A 16,341-nucleotide genomic window follows, 5' to 3' on the forward strand; every position below is an offset into this window, starting at 1 on the left:
TTTAATGCAAACAGTGCTGAGCTAAGCTTTAGGCAAAGACTATTTATGTGATCTTTCCAGTGCATATTATCAATTGTAATACCCAAGTGTTTAAATTTTTCGACTGTTTGGAGGCCTGGTAGGTCAGATATGAGTGCCTTTTTATTACCTAGTGACATTTGTTTTGTTTTGTTCTCATTTAAAACAAGATCATTTTTAACTGTATATTGCTGGGCCATGCTGAAAGCTATATAAGTGTCAATTTCTAGTTGTTCAGTATTCCTATTGGCTGAAAGCAGCACAGTGTCATCTGCATACATTATCATGTTACAGTATTCTCTTAGATGTTGAGGAAAACCATTTACAAATAAGATGAACAAAACTGGTCCGAGGGGACTGAGCCTTGTGGAACTCCTCTTCTTACTGGTAGAGGCTTGGACTGTACTGATCTTGTGATTCTGCAGGTTATTCCTTCAGTTCAACTATTTGTGTTCGTCCCCTGAAGTAGCTTGCAAACCACTTGAGTGCTGTTTGTTGAATACCTAGATTTTTAAGTTTTGTTAGTATGAGGTCATGCCCAAGGCAATCGAATGCCTTACTAAGGTCAAGGTATAAACTAGTGATTGTGTTACCGATTTCTAAGTTGTCAATTATATATTCAAAAAAGTCAACAATAGCAGTGGTGGTAGATTTTCCAGCAATGAAACCGTGCTGCTTGTCAGTCAATAGTTTGTTGTCTTTTATATACTCCATTAGTTTGATAAGTACGATTTTTTCAATGAGTTTTGAAACTGATGGGAGAAGAGGAAGATGCCTTTTTCCAATGACATATTTGTGATTTCTACCAGGGGCTCTATTAGTTCTGTTCCACAATATTGAAGGATCTTAGTTGATATCCCATCAGTTCCAGAGGAAGTTGAGCATCTTAAAGATCTCAAAACCCTACTCATCTCATCAGCAGTTGGATGTAGTGTTGTTAGGTTTTCTCTTGGGGCTGATTGGACTAACGAAGTGGTAGATACTGGGTTACTGTTTATATTATTTGCTTTAAGTGTTTCTTCTGCTATGTCTGAGAAGTGTTTATTGAAACAATTACCAATTTTTTCAGTATCTGTAAGCAATACTGTGTCAAGGTGTATTTCTAATTTAGTGGTTTCAGGCTCAGTTTTTCTTTGTCTTTCATTGTTTATGGTATTCTATATAGCTTTTGATTTATTGTCTGCTTGGTGTATATATATCTTGCGTTGGCTTCTTGTCTTGACTGCTTAAGTTTTTGGTCATATGTTTTCTTCAAGGCTGATGCAGTCTCTTTGTCAATTTCACTCCCTGTTAGAAGGTATTTGTCTTGTGCTTTTAAAATTCTTCTTTAAGAGTTGCAGTTTCCCTGCTGTAGCTGATTAGTTTGCCCTTTTTTTTGTTTCTCTTGAGTTTTTATCTTAGGGCATGTCCAGTCAAGTGCAAATTAGAGTGAAGTGTCAAAGTGAGAGTAAGCTTCATCCATCCCTGTTGAGTTAATGACAGGGTCCCAATTTTCCTTAGACAGTAGACATTTTAAGCTCAAAAGATTGTTATGGGTAATATGTCTTCTCATAGTGTACATATTTCCCCCTGGCTGTTTTTGCATATCAGTGTGCAAAATTGTCCTGTATGATCTGATAATCTTGTATTAGTTACTTCAACTGTTGTTCTATCTTGGTCTAGGTTTGTGCATACCATGTCTAACGAGGATACAGATGTTGATGTTATTCTGGTGGGTGGAAGGTCTAATCTGTGGATGTTACACAGCTTAAGTAATTCATTTAGTGCTGTCCATTCTCTTGAAGTCTCGTCTAGATTGTCAATGTTTATGTCTCCCATAATGAGTTTGTCAGCACCTGGAGTAAGTACTTTGTCAAAAGTTTCAGACAATACTTGAAGTAGTGTCAAGATTTGAACCTGGTGGTCGGTACACCCCCATCAGCATATGCACTTTTTATTTGCAACTCTTAATTTCAAACTTAATGGAGTATGGATAAGAGGAAATAGAGTTCTATATAGCAATAAATCTGGCAATAGAGTATTGTCAAGCAAATGACCTAGTACTAACAATACTAAGACCCAGCACTGGTATTAGGAAGAAGAAAAGATGAAGTACTGGAACTGCTGGAGGCCGAAAGGGTGGATAGTGTGAATTACCTTGGAGAAGTCATAGATGAAACTCTCTCCTGGAACGACCAGGTTGACCAATTATGTGGAAAACTTAGCTCGGCATTATATGTACTAAGAAGACTAAAACAGATTGCCAGTGCGGAAGTTGTAAGATGTGCTTATTTTGCTCTGTTTCAAAGCCACCTCAAATACGGGATAAATGTATGGGGAAGCTCCTCCAAAATTAACACGCAAAGGGTACTCGTGCTACAGAAAAAAGCAGTCCGTATACTATCAGGATTAGGACCCCAGGAATCCTGTAGAGATGCCTTTAAACAGCAAAAATTACTGACTGCAGTAGCTCTGTACATCCTAGAAGCAGTTATTTATGCCAGTCAACAAAACCTGATAAGAGGAGCTGATGTACATTCCTACAACACAAGAACAGCACAAAATTATACACTTCCCACCCATCGACTAACCCTCTTTGAAAAACAACCCACATATGCCGGAACAAAATTTCTAAACATCCTACCACAAGAGGTCAAAAACACCACAAGACAACAGCAGCTCAGGAGAAAACTGATTACCTGGCTTCTTCACCGCCCTTACTACTCCATTGAGGAATTCCTGGACTGGAGGAGAAATGATGAATCAACACCTTTTCAACCGACCTGAATTAATACAAATTTTATTTTTTGTATACCTATGTAATGATACCATTCTAATCTCAAAGATTATGAATAAAGCATATTGTCCATTGTCTATTGGTGGAAGAAAATTAGCTTTCCTGATCTATTGTTGAGTCTTGTTATAGACAATGATTTACTGAGTCCACATGGTCTAAAAAAGAGTTGGGCTGAATGAGTTGGTTGTCTGGGAGTGTAAGGGGAGCTACTGGAGTTTCCTGTGAAGTAGAGGAGGGATTCAGGGTCATCAGTCCCTTGTAATAGTTTATATTTTTTATAAAAAAGGATTAAAGATTTTCATTCTTGTCTCTTATTCTTGCGTTCATGGGTGGTCGTCTCATTGCTCTCAGGTTTGACAATGTTGACTGATTTAACTGCAATGGTGGAATGTCGGACAAGGGATTAAGATTGTGAATTTGGAAGTTTTGGGATTCGGCGATTCCCATGGTTGTCTTAACTGGTTCAAGAATTGTATGGTGTTCTCTTTTAGCTTTACGGACTTGTAGGGAAACACTCAATTTTTGTTTTGCTTGTGTCTGTGAAGTGTCTTATTTGCACAGGTGAGATGGGGAAGAGAGGATCGGTTACCTTCTTTGTAGTTCACCTTTGCTTGAGTTTCTCTTCTCAGAATTATTGGTGTAGTCTCGTTTTGTTGTTAATGGTCATGTTTAGGACAATATTGAAGCTTATCAGCCAGCTCTTTAATAATGTCCATCATTTTTTATTTGCTGGGATTTCAGTTGAGCAAGCTCCATTAGTAGTGTTGGGGACTTAATAATCGGGGGCTCATCAATTCCAGATTTCCTGGTCACTTCAGATAGGAAATAAAAAAGTTTATTTTCTATCCTAAGTTTATTTATGTTTGATTCGGTTCTTTAGTTAAAAATATTATTTGTGGTTTTTGCCAGGTGGTAAAACACCTTTAGTTGGGTTCCCAATATGAAGCAGCAAATGAAGGTTATTACTTTTACAGCAGTCAATTAATAAACTTAGTGGTCAGTGCTTGTTAAAATAGAAATCAGTTTTAATGACTTTGGCCGCTTGTCAATTTAATTAATTGACTTAATTGAATTAATGTCAAATTAATTATAAGCCCTGCAGAGGTAGCATCACGTTTGGGCGAGTTAATAGTTTATTTCGAACAACAAGAAGAAACTAAACCAGCTGAACTTCTCATGTTGCAAAGGATGCGTGACAGCACAGCACAAAAACAGCATTCAAAGCTGACGCAACTCAAATGAAAAAATTTGTTTAAGACAAATTAAATACTGAATTATACTCTATCAAGATGTGTATTTTAAGAGTTTTTCTGCAATAAACACATATTTTATTGTTTAAACATGGTGTTCTTAATTTTTTCAACATTCTCCGTTTAACCTGAATCTTCGTAATGTCAGATCGGCCACAGTCCCTGCTAGTCGAACTTAACGAGGTTGCACTGTTGTTGCGGGGACGGTTAGTGGGCTACCCGAGTGGCAAGATAACCCGTAACAATGTTCACCTTGAAGAGTAGGAACTCAAGAGATGACTCGGTACATCGGGTTAAAATAAGTTTATTGAAAATAGTCACTTGGCACAACTCTGTTCACAACATGTAAAATGAAAACACCTGTATAAAATTACTACTGAGAATAAACTATTAACACCATACTTTGTGGTACTTATGTTTCACAATTCCAACATCTAACTATTCTGCCTACTACCGCAACCGGTTCCTCGCTGTGCAGTCTGCGGAGACTGATGATTACTGCTGCGCCTCGCAGGGCTTAAATAACACAACCCATTAAGAGCGATTATCGCTCTGTACATATCATTGTCCAAAGTGCTAATGATCTATAGATTGCTGTGTGAGCAGTGACAATTTGTTAATGATAATGTTGTATATCTATTACTTATCTAACATCTACTCTTCTTACGCTAACACTATTCTAGTTATTGGTACACATTAAATAATACATACAATCATGGCTACATGTTCTTACATACTAATATGATTACAAAATAATGTTACTATACAACACTGTATTTATAAAATTTGAACCCAATACTCTCCATCAATAGAATTGCAAGCTTCACAACACAATTTCATGATAAAACCAAAACAACAGATACCCCACAGCAGTTAAACCATTCTTACAGATGCACTGTGACTTTTGCCTGCATTCTCTCCAAGCACTACTGAGAAGGAATGACAATGAGCAATAGCATAAAAAGAGAACTTGTTAAAAAAAAACCTTAAAAAACACATAATTTACCAACAATAAAGAAAGACACAAAAAATATTGGTTTTTTAAACTGCGTTTTGTGTTTGATGAATGAATTAAATTAAAACAAATAATAAATCCTGTAACAGTTTTGAAGAATGTAAAAAATGTACCTATATATACTTTAACTCTAACTACCTTAACTAGCTCACTTGTATAATATCCATTACAATCATTACTTATACACTCTCCAAGGATCAGAGAAGAAATTAAACAATTTTTGAAGAGAATACCTTCTATACTTATGGATGAATTTTCTAATTATGCATTTTTAAATAGTTGATTGTTTTTCTTAGAACACTGCTCTCCTGTGGCAATGAAATCATTGTTAACTAATTGGGATGGCAACAGTTCTATTCATAATTTATTTCAATTAAACATACCTTAATTATTATATTACTATTATATTATATAAATGCTATAAAAAGCAGTTCTGGAATGGGCCTTGTATTTTGTGTTGTTTTTTATATAATTTATTTCCACAAGTTGTTTTCTTTTACTAAGGTAACTGGCAAACCATTGTTCTGCTCTCCCTTTCACACCCAGGTTCCTTAGCTTGAAGAGTAGGAGATCATGGTTCAGGCAGTCGAAAGCCTTACTAAAGTCGAGAAACAGGCTAGTAGCAGTGCAACCTTCTTCTAGTTGATCTAAAATGTGTTCTGTTAACTGAATTATGGCTGTGGTGGTAGATCTGCCTTTCAGGAATCCTTGTTGCTGTTTATTGAGGATGTTGTGTTGTTCAAGGTAGAGTAGGAGTTTGTTAAGTACTACCTTTTCAATGATTTTCGAGAATGTTGAGATCAACGAGATTGGCCTGTAGCTATTTCTTTCAGTGGTTGGTCCAGTTTTGTAGTTTGGGTAAACTTTTGCAATTTTCAGTTTGTCTGGGAAAACTCCTTGTGAGAATGACTTGTTTATTAAGTCTGCCAAGGGTAATAACATTTCATATTTACAAGATTTTATCACTTTGGCTGATATTTCATCAACTCCGGCTGAGTTTTTCGGTTTTAGGGAGTCAATGGCTCTTTGGACTTCGTCTTGTGTAACTGGTCTGAGCTGGAAGATATGATTTGTTGTTGATGACTCTGGTAACATATTAATTCTTGTGTTATTACTATTTTGAAGTGTCCTTTCAGCTATTGTTGAGAAAAAGTCATTCAGGTAGTTTGAAACTTCTATTGGATTGTCTACTATTTTATTGTTAATTCAAAAGCCTGGTAGAATGTTTTCATAGATATTTTGCTTGGGGTTTTATATAAAGAAATCAGTTATACAATCTGTATATATAATTCTGGAAAACTACGATTAATGAGGTAAATGTTTTGATACAATAACAACTGCATGATATGTTTATTCAGAAAAATCCATTCTCAAAAAATCACAGCAAGTTTTTGCCAGTTCTAGGATTGAGTCATAATCAAACTGATTGACAACAACAATGCTAAATAAAAAAGCCTTATATGTAAGTAATAAAAAGTTTTAAAATAACTTACGAAATAGGTCTTTTCTGGCTAAATTTCTTGCGCAGAGAACTGAAACAGAACAAAATACTGCTTAAGAGTAATAAAACTAGTTATTCCCAGAACAATTGCTTCTGAAATAAAATAGCTCACTTTGTATATGAAAAATTAACAAAATAACGGAATATCTGTATACCAATCTAGAAAATACATTATAATTACATTAATTAATAACTTTAATTAAACCTTGTAAATAAGATTGAACATAGAAACATTCATGTGCACAAATTCATGCAAATCTAAAACCAAAGATGGTCTTCCCCAAACATCTTAATAGCGACATCTCGATTGTCTCGCCTGAACTTTGCAGCGGTCCTGCCCAAGCCTCTCGGCTCCGATAGTCCTGGTCATATCCCATCCAGTGAGGTGTTAGAGCAAAACCCTTGTGAAACTTTTTTAGAAATAGTAGGCAGTCATGTAATGCAAGCAGGCTAAATCCACAAACCCTGTTATATAAACATTTTCCATTGCAATATTCATGGACTTATAAATTATAAAAAAGAAGATGATTTTATTGATTTTCTTGACAATTTAATTCAAATTCCAGATATTATTTACCTCTCTGAAGACTGGAACTCAGAACGTCATAATTTTTACTTACAAAAAATTTTACCTTAATCACTGGATTTTTTAGAGATGTGTCAAGGGGGGAGTCTGTGTGCTTGCTCATAAAAATTTACAAGTTAAGCCAAGATCTGATACATCCAAGTTCAGTAGAGAGTTATTATTTGAATGCTGGAGTTATTATTTGAATGCTGTGGTTGTCGAACTAATTTCTAAAGTTAAAACTATTGTTTTGTTTATTTAAAAGTTAAATAGTTTAGTTAAATAAACATTCCAATAACAAGAATAGTATTATGCTCTTTATCAATCGGTTTTGTATTTTAATGGAATTTTGTAGAAAAAAGGATCATAAAGCAAAATTTCTTGTTGCAGGTGACTCTAATTTTAATACGCCTGAACAAAGAAATTGTAAAGCTGATTGGTTTAACAAACAAAATTCATGTCATTTATTTTTAAATTTTAATAAACCAACTAGAGTAATGAAATATTCTAGTACCTGTATTGACAACATTCTAACCAGCTTTGATCCGCATCCATATAATGCATTCACTACTGATAAGGTTTTTCTTATCACTCTGCTCTGCTTCTAGTTCTTATAAATTATAAAACAACCCGAACATGCAACACAACATATAACTTTATATAAAAAAAAAGGATTATTCCAAAGAAAATATTATATCATTTAAATCACATCTTTCAAATGACGACTGGTACCCCGTCTCTGATATTCATAATAATGATTCCAAAAAGATAAATACGATATTCTTGCAAATTTTTAAACATCATTTTGATCACGCTTTTAACTTTTCCTCCAAAAAGAAATTTGAGCAATTAGTTGACAAAGGGTGAGTCACAGCTGGTTTGCGAGTGTCAGCAGCTAGGAAGAGGGAACTGCACATGCAATGTAAAAACTCTAGCGATCCTATTTTTAAAGCTTATGTTGAAAATTATAAAAGCGTTTATAAAAAATGTGTTTAGTACCCCAAAAATTAACTACAATAGTTCAAAAATCAGAAACTTACCAAATAAAAGTAAGACTGTTTGGAATATTGTAAAACAAGAAATAAGGCTTTTAAAAAAACTCCTATTACTGAAATGCAAATAAATAATAAATTACACAGTAATCAAAGTGAAATTGCTGATGCATTTAACTTATTTTTCTTGGATGTACCCAGTAAACTTAAGCTGTCCCATAATTTTATACAATCTTCTTTTTTTTCTTCAAAAACAGAATAGGTCTAGTAACCTACTGACAACTATTGAACCTGTGACTGAACAACATGTTTTTGAGACACTAATGCAGCAAAAACATACAAAATCTTCAGGCTGGGATGAAATATTTGTATTTCTTCTCATGGAATGTGCCAGCTATTTAATTTATTCCTCTCAAAACTGGGATTTTTCCTAGTGCTCTTAAATACAGTTATGTAAAACCAATTTTAAAAAAAAGATGATCCAACCCAACTTCATAACGTTTGTCCAATTGCTATTCTTCCTCCAGTATCAATAGTTCTCAACAAACTCTCTAGTAATCTTGAGGAGAATGAATGTTTTCATACTTTGCCATTTGGGTTTCGAAAGGAAAGAGGAATACTTACAGCTATTAATGAGATGGTCCCTAGAGTGGAGAGTGCTTTTGATTGTTTACAGTTACTGCTGCTGTGTTTTGTGATCTTCCGAAGGCGTTCAAGTGTGTCCAACATAAAATGTTCTTTGAAAAATTGCATTTTCATGGTATCTGAGATTGTGGATCAGGATGGTTAGAATCATAAATTAATGACCTCAGACAATATGCGACTCTTGAAAACATTTGTTCTAAGAAATATGAAACTACAATAGTTCTAAATCTGACATCTTCCTTTAGTAATATTTAATGTAACAAAAACTATAACTTGTTTAGGAGTTCACATTGATGGGAGTCTTACTTAGAGACAGCATGTTCTTTTGTTATTGAATAAGCTTAGTAAGGCATATTATCTGATTTCTTTTCTGTCTTCAATAGTAGATACAAGATACAAAAACACTGCTAACAGTTTACTGTGCATATGTATATTCGTACCTAACATATGGCATCGAATTCTGAGGTGATTCAGTTGAAGTAAACAAGCTTTTCATAATTTAAAAAAATCTGTAAAATAAACTGCCTTAAGAATGATAAATCTCACAAGCCCAGTTTTAGAGACTTAAAACTGCTTACACTTTCATCAATTTATATATAACCAGACACTGATTATGATCAAGTAAAACATAGCAAATTTCAATTCATTCTCAAATATACATAATTATTCCACTAGACACAGTAGTACTCTTACTTATACTTTACACAAAACACGAGCCTTTGAGAAATTGCCTGAGTATGGAGTAATTTGTTTGTATTACAATTTACCCAATGATGTCAAGTTAGAGAACTGTTTGGAGAGTTGTAAGAATAAAGCGAAGGGCTTTTTGCTGGAAAAGTGTTTCTACAGTGTAAATAAATTCTTGTCTGAAAAGCAATAAGTTTTTAATAATTATTTAAATTGTGTATCTTTCTTCATCCTGTTTATATTTGCTGTCTTTTTATTTTTAAATCTTATTACAATATGTTATCTATACAAGTTATATTTTATTCATATTAATGCTTAAAGTTTATTGTTTTGTGTTTACATTTTATTCTATATGTCTTATTTATATATTTTATTTATTTACTTCTTAATTTAGGTTCTCTTCTTAACAAATTGACATGTCATATACTATGAGGTAATTAATTACTTACTGTACATGGTATTTTGTGACAACATGGAAAATAGTATGTGTTTATATACAAAATAGACCATACGAAAAAGCCATAATTCACACAATTTCAAAATTGGCAAAAAGAAACATAAATTATCTGCAGTCAAGATATAAAGAGATAAAAGGATGATAGGTACACAGCAAAGAGAATATAAATATGAAAACTTGATTAATGAAATTAAAGAATAAAAAGTTGTGAGATATAAATAATATTTGAAAGAAATAACTAGATAGATCTTTTATAACAAAAATCTAAAATCTATTTTGTATTGTTAAAATAATTTAAAAAGAATATGAGCGGGATATTGAAGAAGACCTAGAGGGAGGAGAGGCTCATAGGACACCAGGGCAGGTAACAAGGGGCCAGATGTCCTACATTCACCTCTCAGCCATTTTTTGTCCCGCCTCTGCCACTATAATCTTCTCTGTTTACCCAACTTCCTGAAATGTTATTCCAGTCTGTTGGTTTTATTTTACCCACCAACCATCATTGAATCCAACTAACTGTCTGACCATAGACATATGGTAACAAATAACAAAGCATCACCAAAACTCACGTACATTAACAAAATTTTTAATTTTGTCTTATAATTTATTTTAAAATCTATACAAATGATGCAGAATATTCACTGCAATACGATTCATTTCAATTTTTAAAGTCAAATTAAATAATTTTGTATATCTAACTAAAATCAATTTGAATTTTAAAAAATTTCAATAGAGGATCAAATATTATTTATTTTTGGGTTTAATTCAAATGTGACTCCAATGCAAATGAATTTTACATAAAATATGTTAAAACGTTGAGATTTTCATTCTTGTGTACTTTCAATTAATTAGTTTACTCTATTTTTAGGAATATTAATTATGGACAGAAAACCGTTTTTATTGTAAAACCACACAATAAACCAAAATTATATAGAGTTATTATATAAAAAATTAACAAATGATCTAAAGAATAGCTAAACATCTATATGTTTAGTAGTTTATTACTTTGTTATTATATTACAATAAAAGAGCATACCATGTTTAGTCCAAATATTCATTCAAAATGATTTACTCATTGGAATGTTGTATAGAAAAAAATGAACACACAGCACAACTGTGAAGGGGTGCGGAAAAACGAGCTCTTATATTCTAACAGCCAATCAACGATCTGTGATAATCAATAACACTGTCTACAGAACTGCCCTAATGACAGCACAATTATCCAATGATGCTAAATCAACCAACTTTAACTTCCAACGAGTCAATCCCTGATTTGTCACGCCCGGTAACACTGTCAACAGAACTGCTCTGCTGACAAAGTACAATCATGTAAGGGTGCTGAGCAAACAACCACACTTCTATGAGCCAATCAACGATTTGTGACTCTCTATAACACTGTCTACAGAACTACTCTGCTGCTACATCACAGTCATGTAAGGATACTGAGTAACCAATCTCAGATTGGGAATAATTAACTGATGCTAAGTTAATTTGTTTTAATGACAGTTAATCATTCTTCAATCATTCTTTTACTAGGACAGATAAACCTATGTACTCTTATGTTATTTTTAACAAAAGTAAAATATAGGATCTAAATTATACTACATAATTAAAAATAAGTTAATTAAAAAATGAAGGTGTTACTTCTCCTACAAAGCAATAAAATGTACTGACTCTGTTTATTGCCAAAAACGATGGTGCAATAAACCCCAAACAAAATTAGATCATAGCTGTGGTGTATGTTTTATTAGATCATAGCTGTGGTATATGTTTTATTAGATCATAGCTGTGGTACATGTTTTATTTAAAAAAGATCAACTTAACAACTTTAGACCTATTGCAATTGTTCCTGTCTTATCTAAGGTAATAGAAATTATAATCAGCAAACAGCTTATGCATTACATGGAGTTTAACAAGTTAATCTGTAGTTCACAATTTGGTTTTAGAAAAGGTCTTTCTACAGCCAATGCCTTAATAAAATTGGTGGAACAAATTCTAGGCTGCTTTGAAGAAAAGGAACTTGCTGCGGTCACCTTTTGTGACCTCAGCAAGGCCTTTGACTGTGTGTCTCACGAGCTTTTAGTAAATAAACTTCAGCACTATAAAATTGAAGGCTCTGCCTTAAAAATTTTCCAAAGTTACCTGAAAAATCGCAAACAATATGTAGTAAGCAACAACAAGGAATCAAGCAGCCTAGATGTAAATTGTGGTGTCCCGCAAGGGTCAGTGCTTGGCCCCATACTTTTCATTATTATGATCAATGATTTAAGTGAATGTGTACCTGCGGATGTCGTCCTCTATGCTGATGACACTACAATCATAAATAAACAACCTAGTAGCAGTCTAGCATTGGCACATGCTAAATCAAATCAAAATCTCATTCAAAATTGGTTGACTGCTAATGAATTGGTATTAAATACAAATAAAACAGTGACAAACTTTTTTGGCCTTAAAGAAAAACCAGAACAACACACAGAAAATCCAACTTTTTTGGGCTTAACCCTTGATCCAACATTATGTTGGCATCAACACATAATTGGTCTCAAAATTAAACTTAGCAGAAGCATTTATGCCTTAAAACGCTTATGTGGTGAATTGGACCAGAACGGGATCCGCACTGCCTATTTTGGTATTTTCCAATCACATATTACCTATGGTCTTGTTGTATGGGGTGGAGCCTCCCATGCCGAAGAGGTATTTATACTACAGAAAAAGGCTATCCGTATCATTGCTGGAGCTGGTAGGCTTGATCACTGTAGGGATATTTTTGTACAGCTCAGGATTCTCACTCTACCTTGTCTGTATATAATGCAATGCTTGTTGTATCTTAGAAAAAATGAAGACAGAATTATGCTCAGAAATGAAATCCACTCGTACAATACAAGAAATAGCCATTTAATAAATTTACCTCCACATAGACTTAGCAAAAGTGAAAAAAACCCTCTGCACATTGCATCTAAATTCATGAATAAATTGCCTATTGAAATGAAAAAAATTAAAAGACTGTTCTTTTAAATCAAAATTATATAATTTCTTGTTAAATAATGCATTTTATTCAATAAGTGAGTTTTTATTGAGTCAATGGACTGACAATGACTTCTTTAACTAGTGAAGTACAATTATAAATTATACTGACCTGCCTATGTATTTGTGTGAAATATCTTGTGGCCAATAAATTATTCTATTCTATTCTATTAGATCATAGCCGTGGTATTGTTACAGTTTTGTTTTGAAAAGTTAATAGTTTATATTATTTTATGCTTGTTCACAAAAGATTAATAAATAACTTAGGAGTTTATACCACATAAGTACACACGCACGCACGCACGCACGCACGCACGCACACACACACACACACACACACAGGAATCCATACAAGAAGAAGATCATACACCCATGCAATTTTGATAACTTACAATAAACATATATAAATCAATAGATTTTAAAATTAAGAAAAACTAGCAACCTATTTTAGAGTTAAAATTAGCATAAAACAAATTATCATACATATAAGATAGATATACATAAACTATTGTAAAATTGAATCATCAGATAAAAAAAAATAATTTCTTTAGACCAAATACCACAGAATATATTAAATCTTAATATCAAGGAGATTGTTATGCAAAGTAAGTTTACAACACCTGGAGTTATAAAGTGAATTTAGATCAGCTGGTGACTTTACAATAATGGAATTTATTCTTTTGAATGATGGATGAATAGGAGACTGAGAAGAAGCATTTCTTATCAAAGTTAATAAACATTTGAGTTATTAAATACAGTAATACTTTTATTATTTGTATTAAATTGGTGAATCTCAATTTTTGAATCCAAGAACAGAAAAGACATTTACTAGATGATGAACACTTGAATATTGGATGACAACCAGAACTCTCAGATCTGCAAAAATTACTACTACCAGTATTAAATCTACATTAAGCCGACAAGGATGATTGGAAGATGAATAAGTGTCAATGGAACATACAAAGTAAAACTGGATTTGAACTCAAGTAAGATCTACCCAATTAATGATTCCAAATTTTTCAAAATTTAAACCTATTTTTGTATAAATTCAAATTTAACATGTATCTCAATTTTTCCTATGTTGGATATAATTTGTTTTATGTGCCCATGGCAGTATAATCCAAGAAACCCTGTATGTGACAAATAAACTCAATAGCAATATTGTAAATCAAACGTTTATTTATTTATATCAATAGCTAGTTAAGTAAGGGCAAAGTACGGTATAAATAAATAAATAAAACAAAAAGAAAAATTTAACAGTATATGTTTTGAGATATAATTATTTTTATATTTTTCTATAAAATCTTGGTAGTGATGAGTATTTTTGTAGAGTAGGTACTAACATTTTTGTGTTTTCATAATTGAATGGTAGGACTAATGAATGGCAAGTAGCAAGGCATCCACCAGGAACATTGCCATTAGGATATTAAGGAGAACAAACTTACTGGGCATATAGTAAGAAAAATTGTGAATAAAAGTAAGAAAGAAGAATGAGAGCAAGAACCATGTATTTGAAAGACATGAAAATTTTCCATTCAGCTTGCTTTGTACATCATGTCTATAAAAATAGAAAGCAAAAAGGTGTAAATTTTGTAAATAGGATGATGACATTTTATTATTTGTTATTTTTAATAGGAGACACTCAGGGCCCGATTAAGGTTTTTGGCGCCCGTAGGCTATCTTGTACTTCGCGGCCCCCCCCCCCCAACGGTTTCCGGCCGGCTTCCCTCTGTCAATTTTCAATAATAAAAAGTGTTCTGCTGTATAGCGGCCATATTATATTTTTGTAATAAAATTTCAACTTACTTAAATTTAAAGACCATTACAGAGAGAGACCATTTAGAGTATTAAACTTTAGGAAAAGAACAACATTCAGCAACTAACTATAAAACTTTAATTATTGTTCAAAGGTCTAATGATACATGTATGTATAAACTGCTATGTAATATGTTCAAATTCAACGGTTAAAAAGAACTATGCTGTTTGCTGTCATTTCCTAAAAACACACAAACAAACGAACAAAAACAGCAAAATTATAGAAAGTGCAAACTTGCAAAGGGAAAGGATGCTTACTGCTGAGCATTTATTTGTATCTTTAAAATGGAATATGGTCTATTGTTGTAGACTTGTAGGTAACATTCTTTAAAGAGAATCAAGGGTTCTTATTTACCACTGGTTTTTGTAGGACATACAAAAAAGTGTCCTAGCTACAGCCAAAAACCTTACATGAGTTTTTAATTCTTATACATTTTTTGTAGATTACTATCATTAAATAGTCACAAAATTCAAAGTTCAGCACTTTGTAATGTTACTTTCAAAAAAATCTGTAGGCTTATTTTTTTCAAAATAAATTAAAATGCATACTGTAATTTTAAGGCTGTTAAAATTATGTGAATTTTATCTCTTACTTCAGTATAAATGCTGCCATAATAATGGAGATTTTATTGTTGTCCATTTTAAATAAGAAAGCTTAGTAGCTACGTATAGCCAGTTTAATTAGCGTTTTAACTGTAAATCACTGAAAAGGATTTATAATAAATCAATGAACATGGTCAAATTGGTCATCAACTTTCTCTGGTTTATTCAAGTACATTATGTTACATAGAAATGACATTAGACTTTGGTATACAACAAGGTGACTTGAACATTTAATCACAATAACAAACAATGAGCTAGAACTATAAAATTATTAGGGCCTACTGTTAACAAAAGAACTTTTTTATTTTCTCATGACGATATATTCCCTGATTAAACAAAGTCTTTCTTCCGTGCTTTTTATGAGGCAAACACATCGATCAAGTCATCAAACGGAACGAGCTGTTACATAGTCACTTTCTATAAATAAGAGAGCGAGTGCCTGGAGTTTTTCTTGCCGTAGAGTCGACCTCAAATAATTCTTGACTCGAGTAAGAGCAGAAAAGGATCTTTCTCCGCTGCAATTAGACACCGCCATGCTCAAGAATATCCGCAATGCCACTTCCACGTTCGGAAAAAGAGATTCAAGTTTTAGGGTTTTTACATGTTTCAATAGCCTGTAGGCTTTAGTCCCGGTCGGTTTGACTTTCTTCTTTTCCTCCATTCTGTCTGACAGTACATTTTCCTCTTCATAGAATGTATTATCATCTTTTAAAAATTTTTGAAGATACAAACACTCATCTGGAAATGAAATCATCTAGGTCTGTTGAATATTCATTCATTAGCTTTGTTGCCTTTTCCTTCAAGATTGAACTCTCAATTTTTATTCAAATTCCATAAAAAGTTGAAGGAGTCTCGTAGTGTGACATAAATTGATTTTCCTCCTTGTTAGTTGCCCTAGGAGTGTATCAATTGCTTTGTAGTAACAATTTATCAGGAATGATTTCCGCCCATCAAACTCAGTGTGCCCCTCTTTGCTTTCTCCAAAAGGGATTT

At 33.0% G+C, this 16,341-nt stretch overlaps 1 protein-coding gene across 2 annotated transcripts in view; it reads right to left on the reverse strand.

Annotated features, from left to right (window-relative positions):
- The window catches only part of LOC124354451 (E3 ubiquitin-protein ligase SMURF2), a 106,125-nt gene that overhangs the window by 61,596 nt on the left and 28,188 nt on the right, over positions 1 to 16,341 (reverse strand). The window contains exon 2 of one of the 2 annotated variants that reach the window (XM_046804906.1): positions 6,553 to 6,591. In XM_046804906.1, the coding sequence (XP_046660862.1) occupies positions 6,553 to 6,591 (39 nt within the window). Of the gene's footprint in view, positions 1 to 6,552; positions 6,610 to 16,341 lie in introns of both variants that reach the window. The other variant, XM_046804905.1, reaches the window with a different exon arrangement.

This window comes from Homalodisca vitripennis, chromosome 2 (genome assembly GCF_021130785.1).
Source record: "Homalodisca vitripennis isolate AUS2020 chromosome 2, UT_GWSS_2.1, whole genome shotgun sequence".
NCBI classification, from domain to species: Eukaryota; Metazoa; Arthropoda; class Insecta; order Hemiptera; family Cicadellidae; genus Homalodisca; species Homalodisca vitripennis.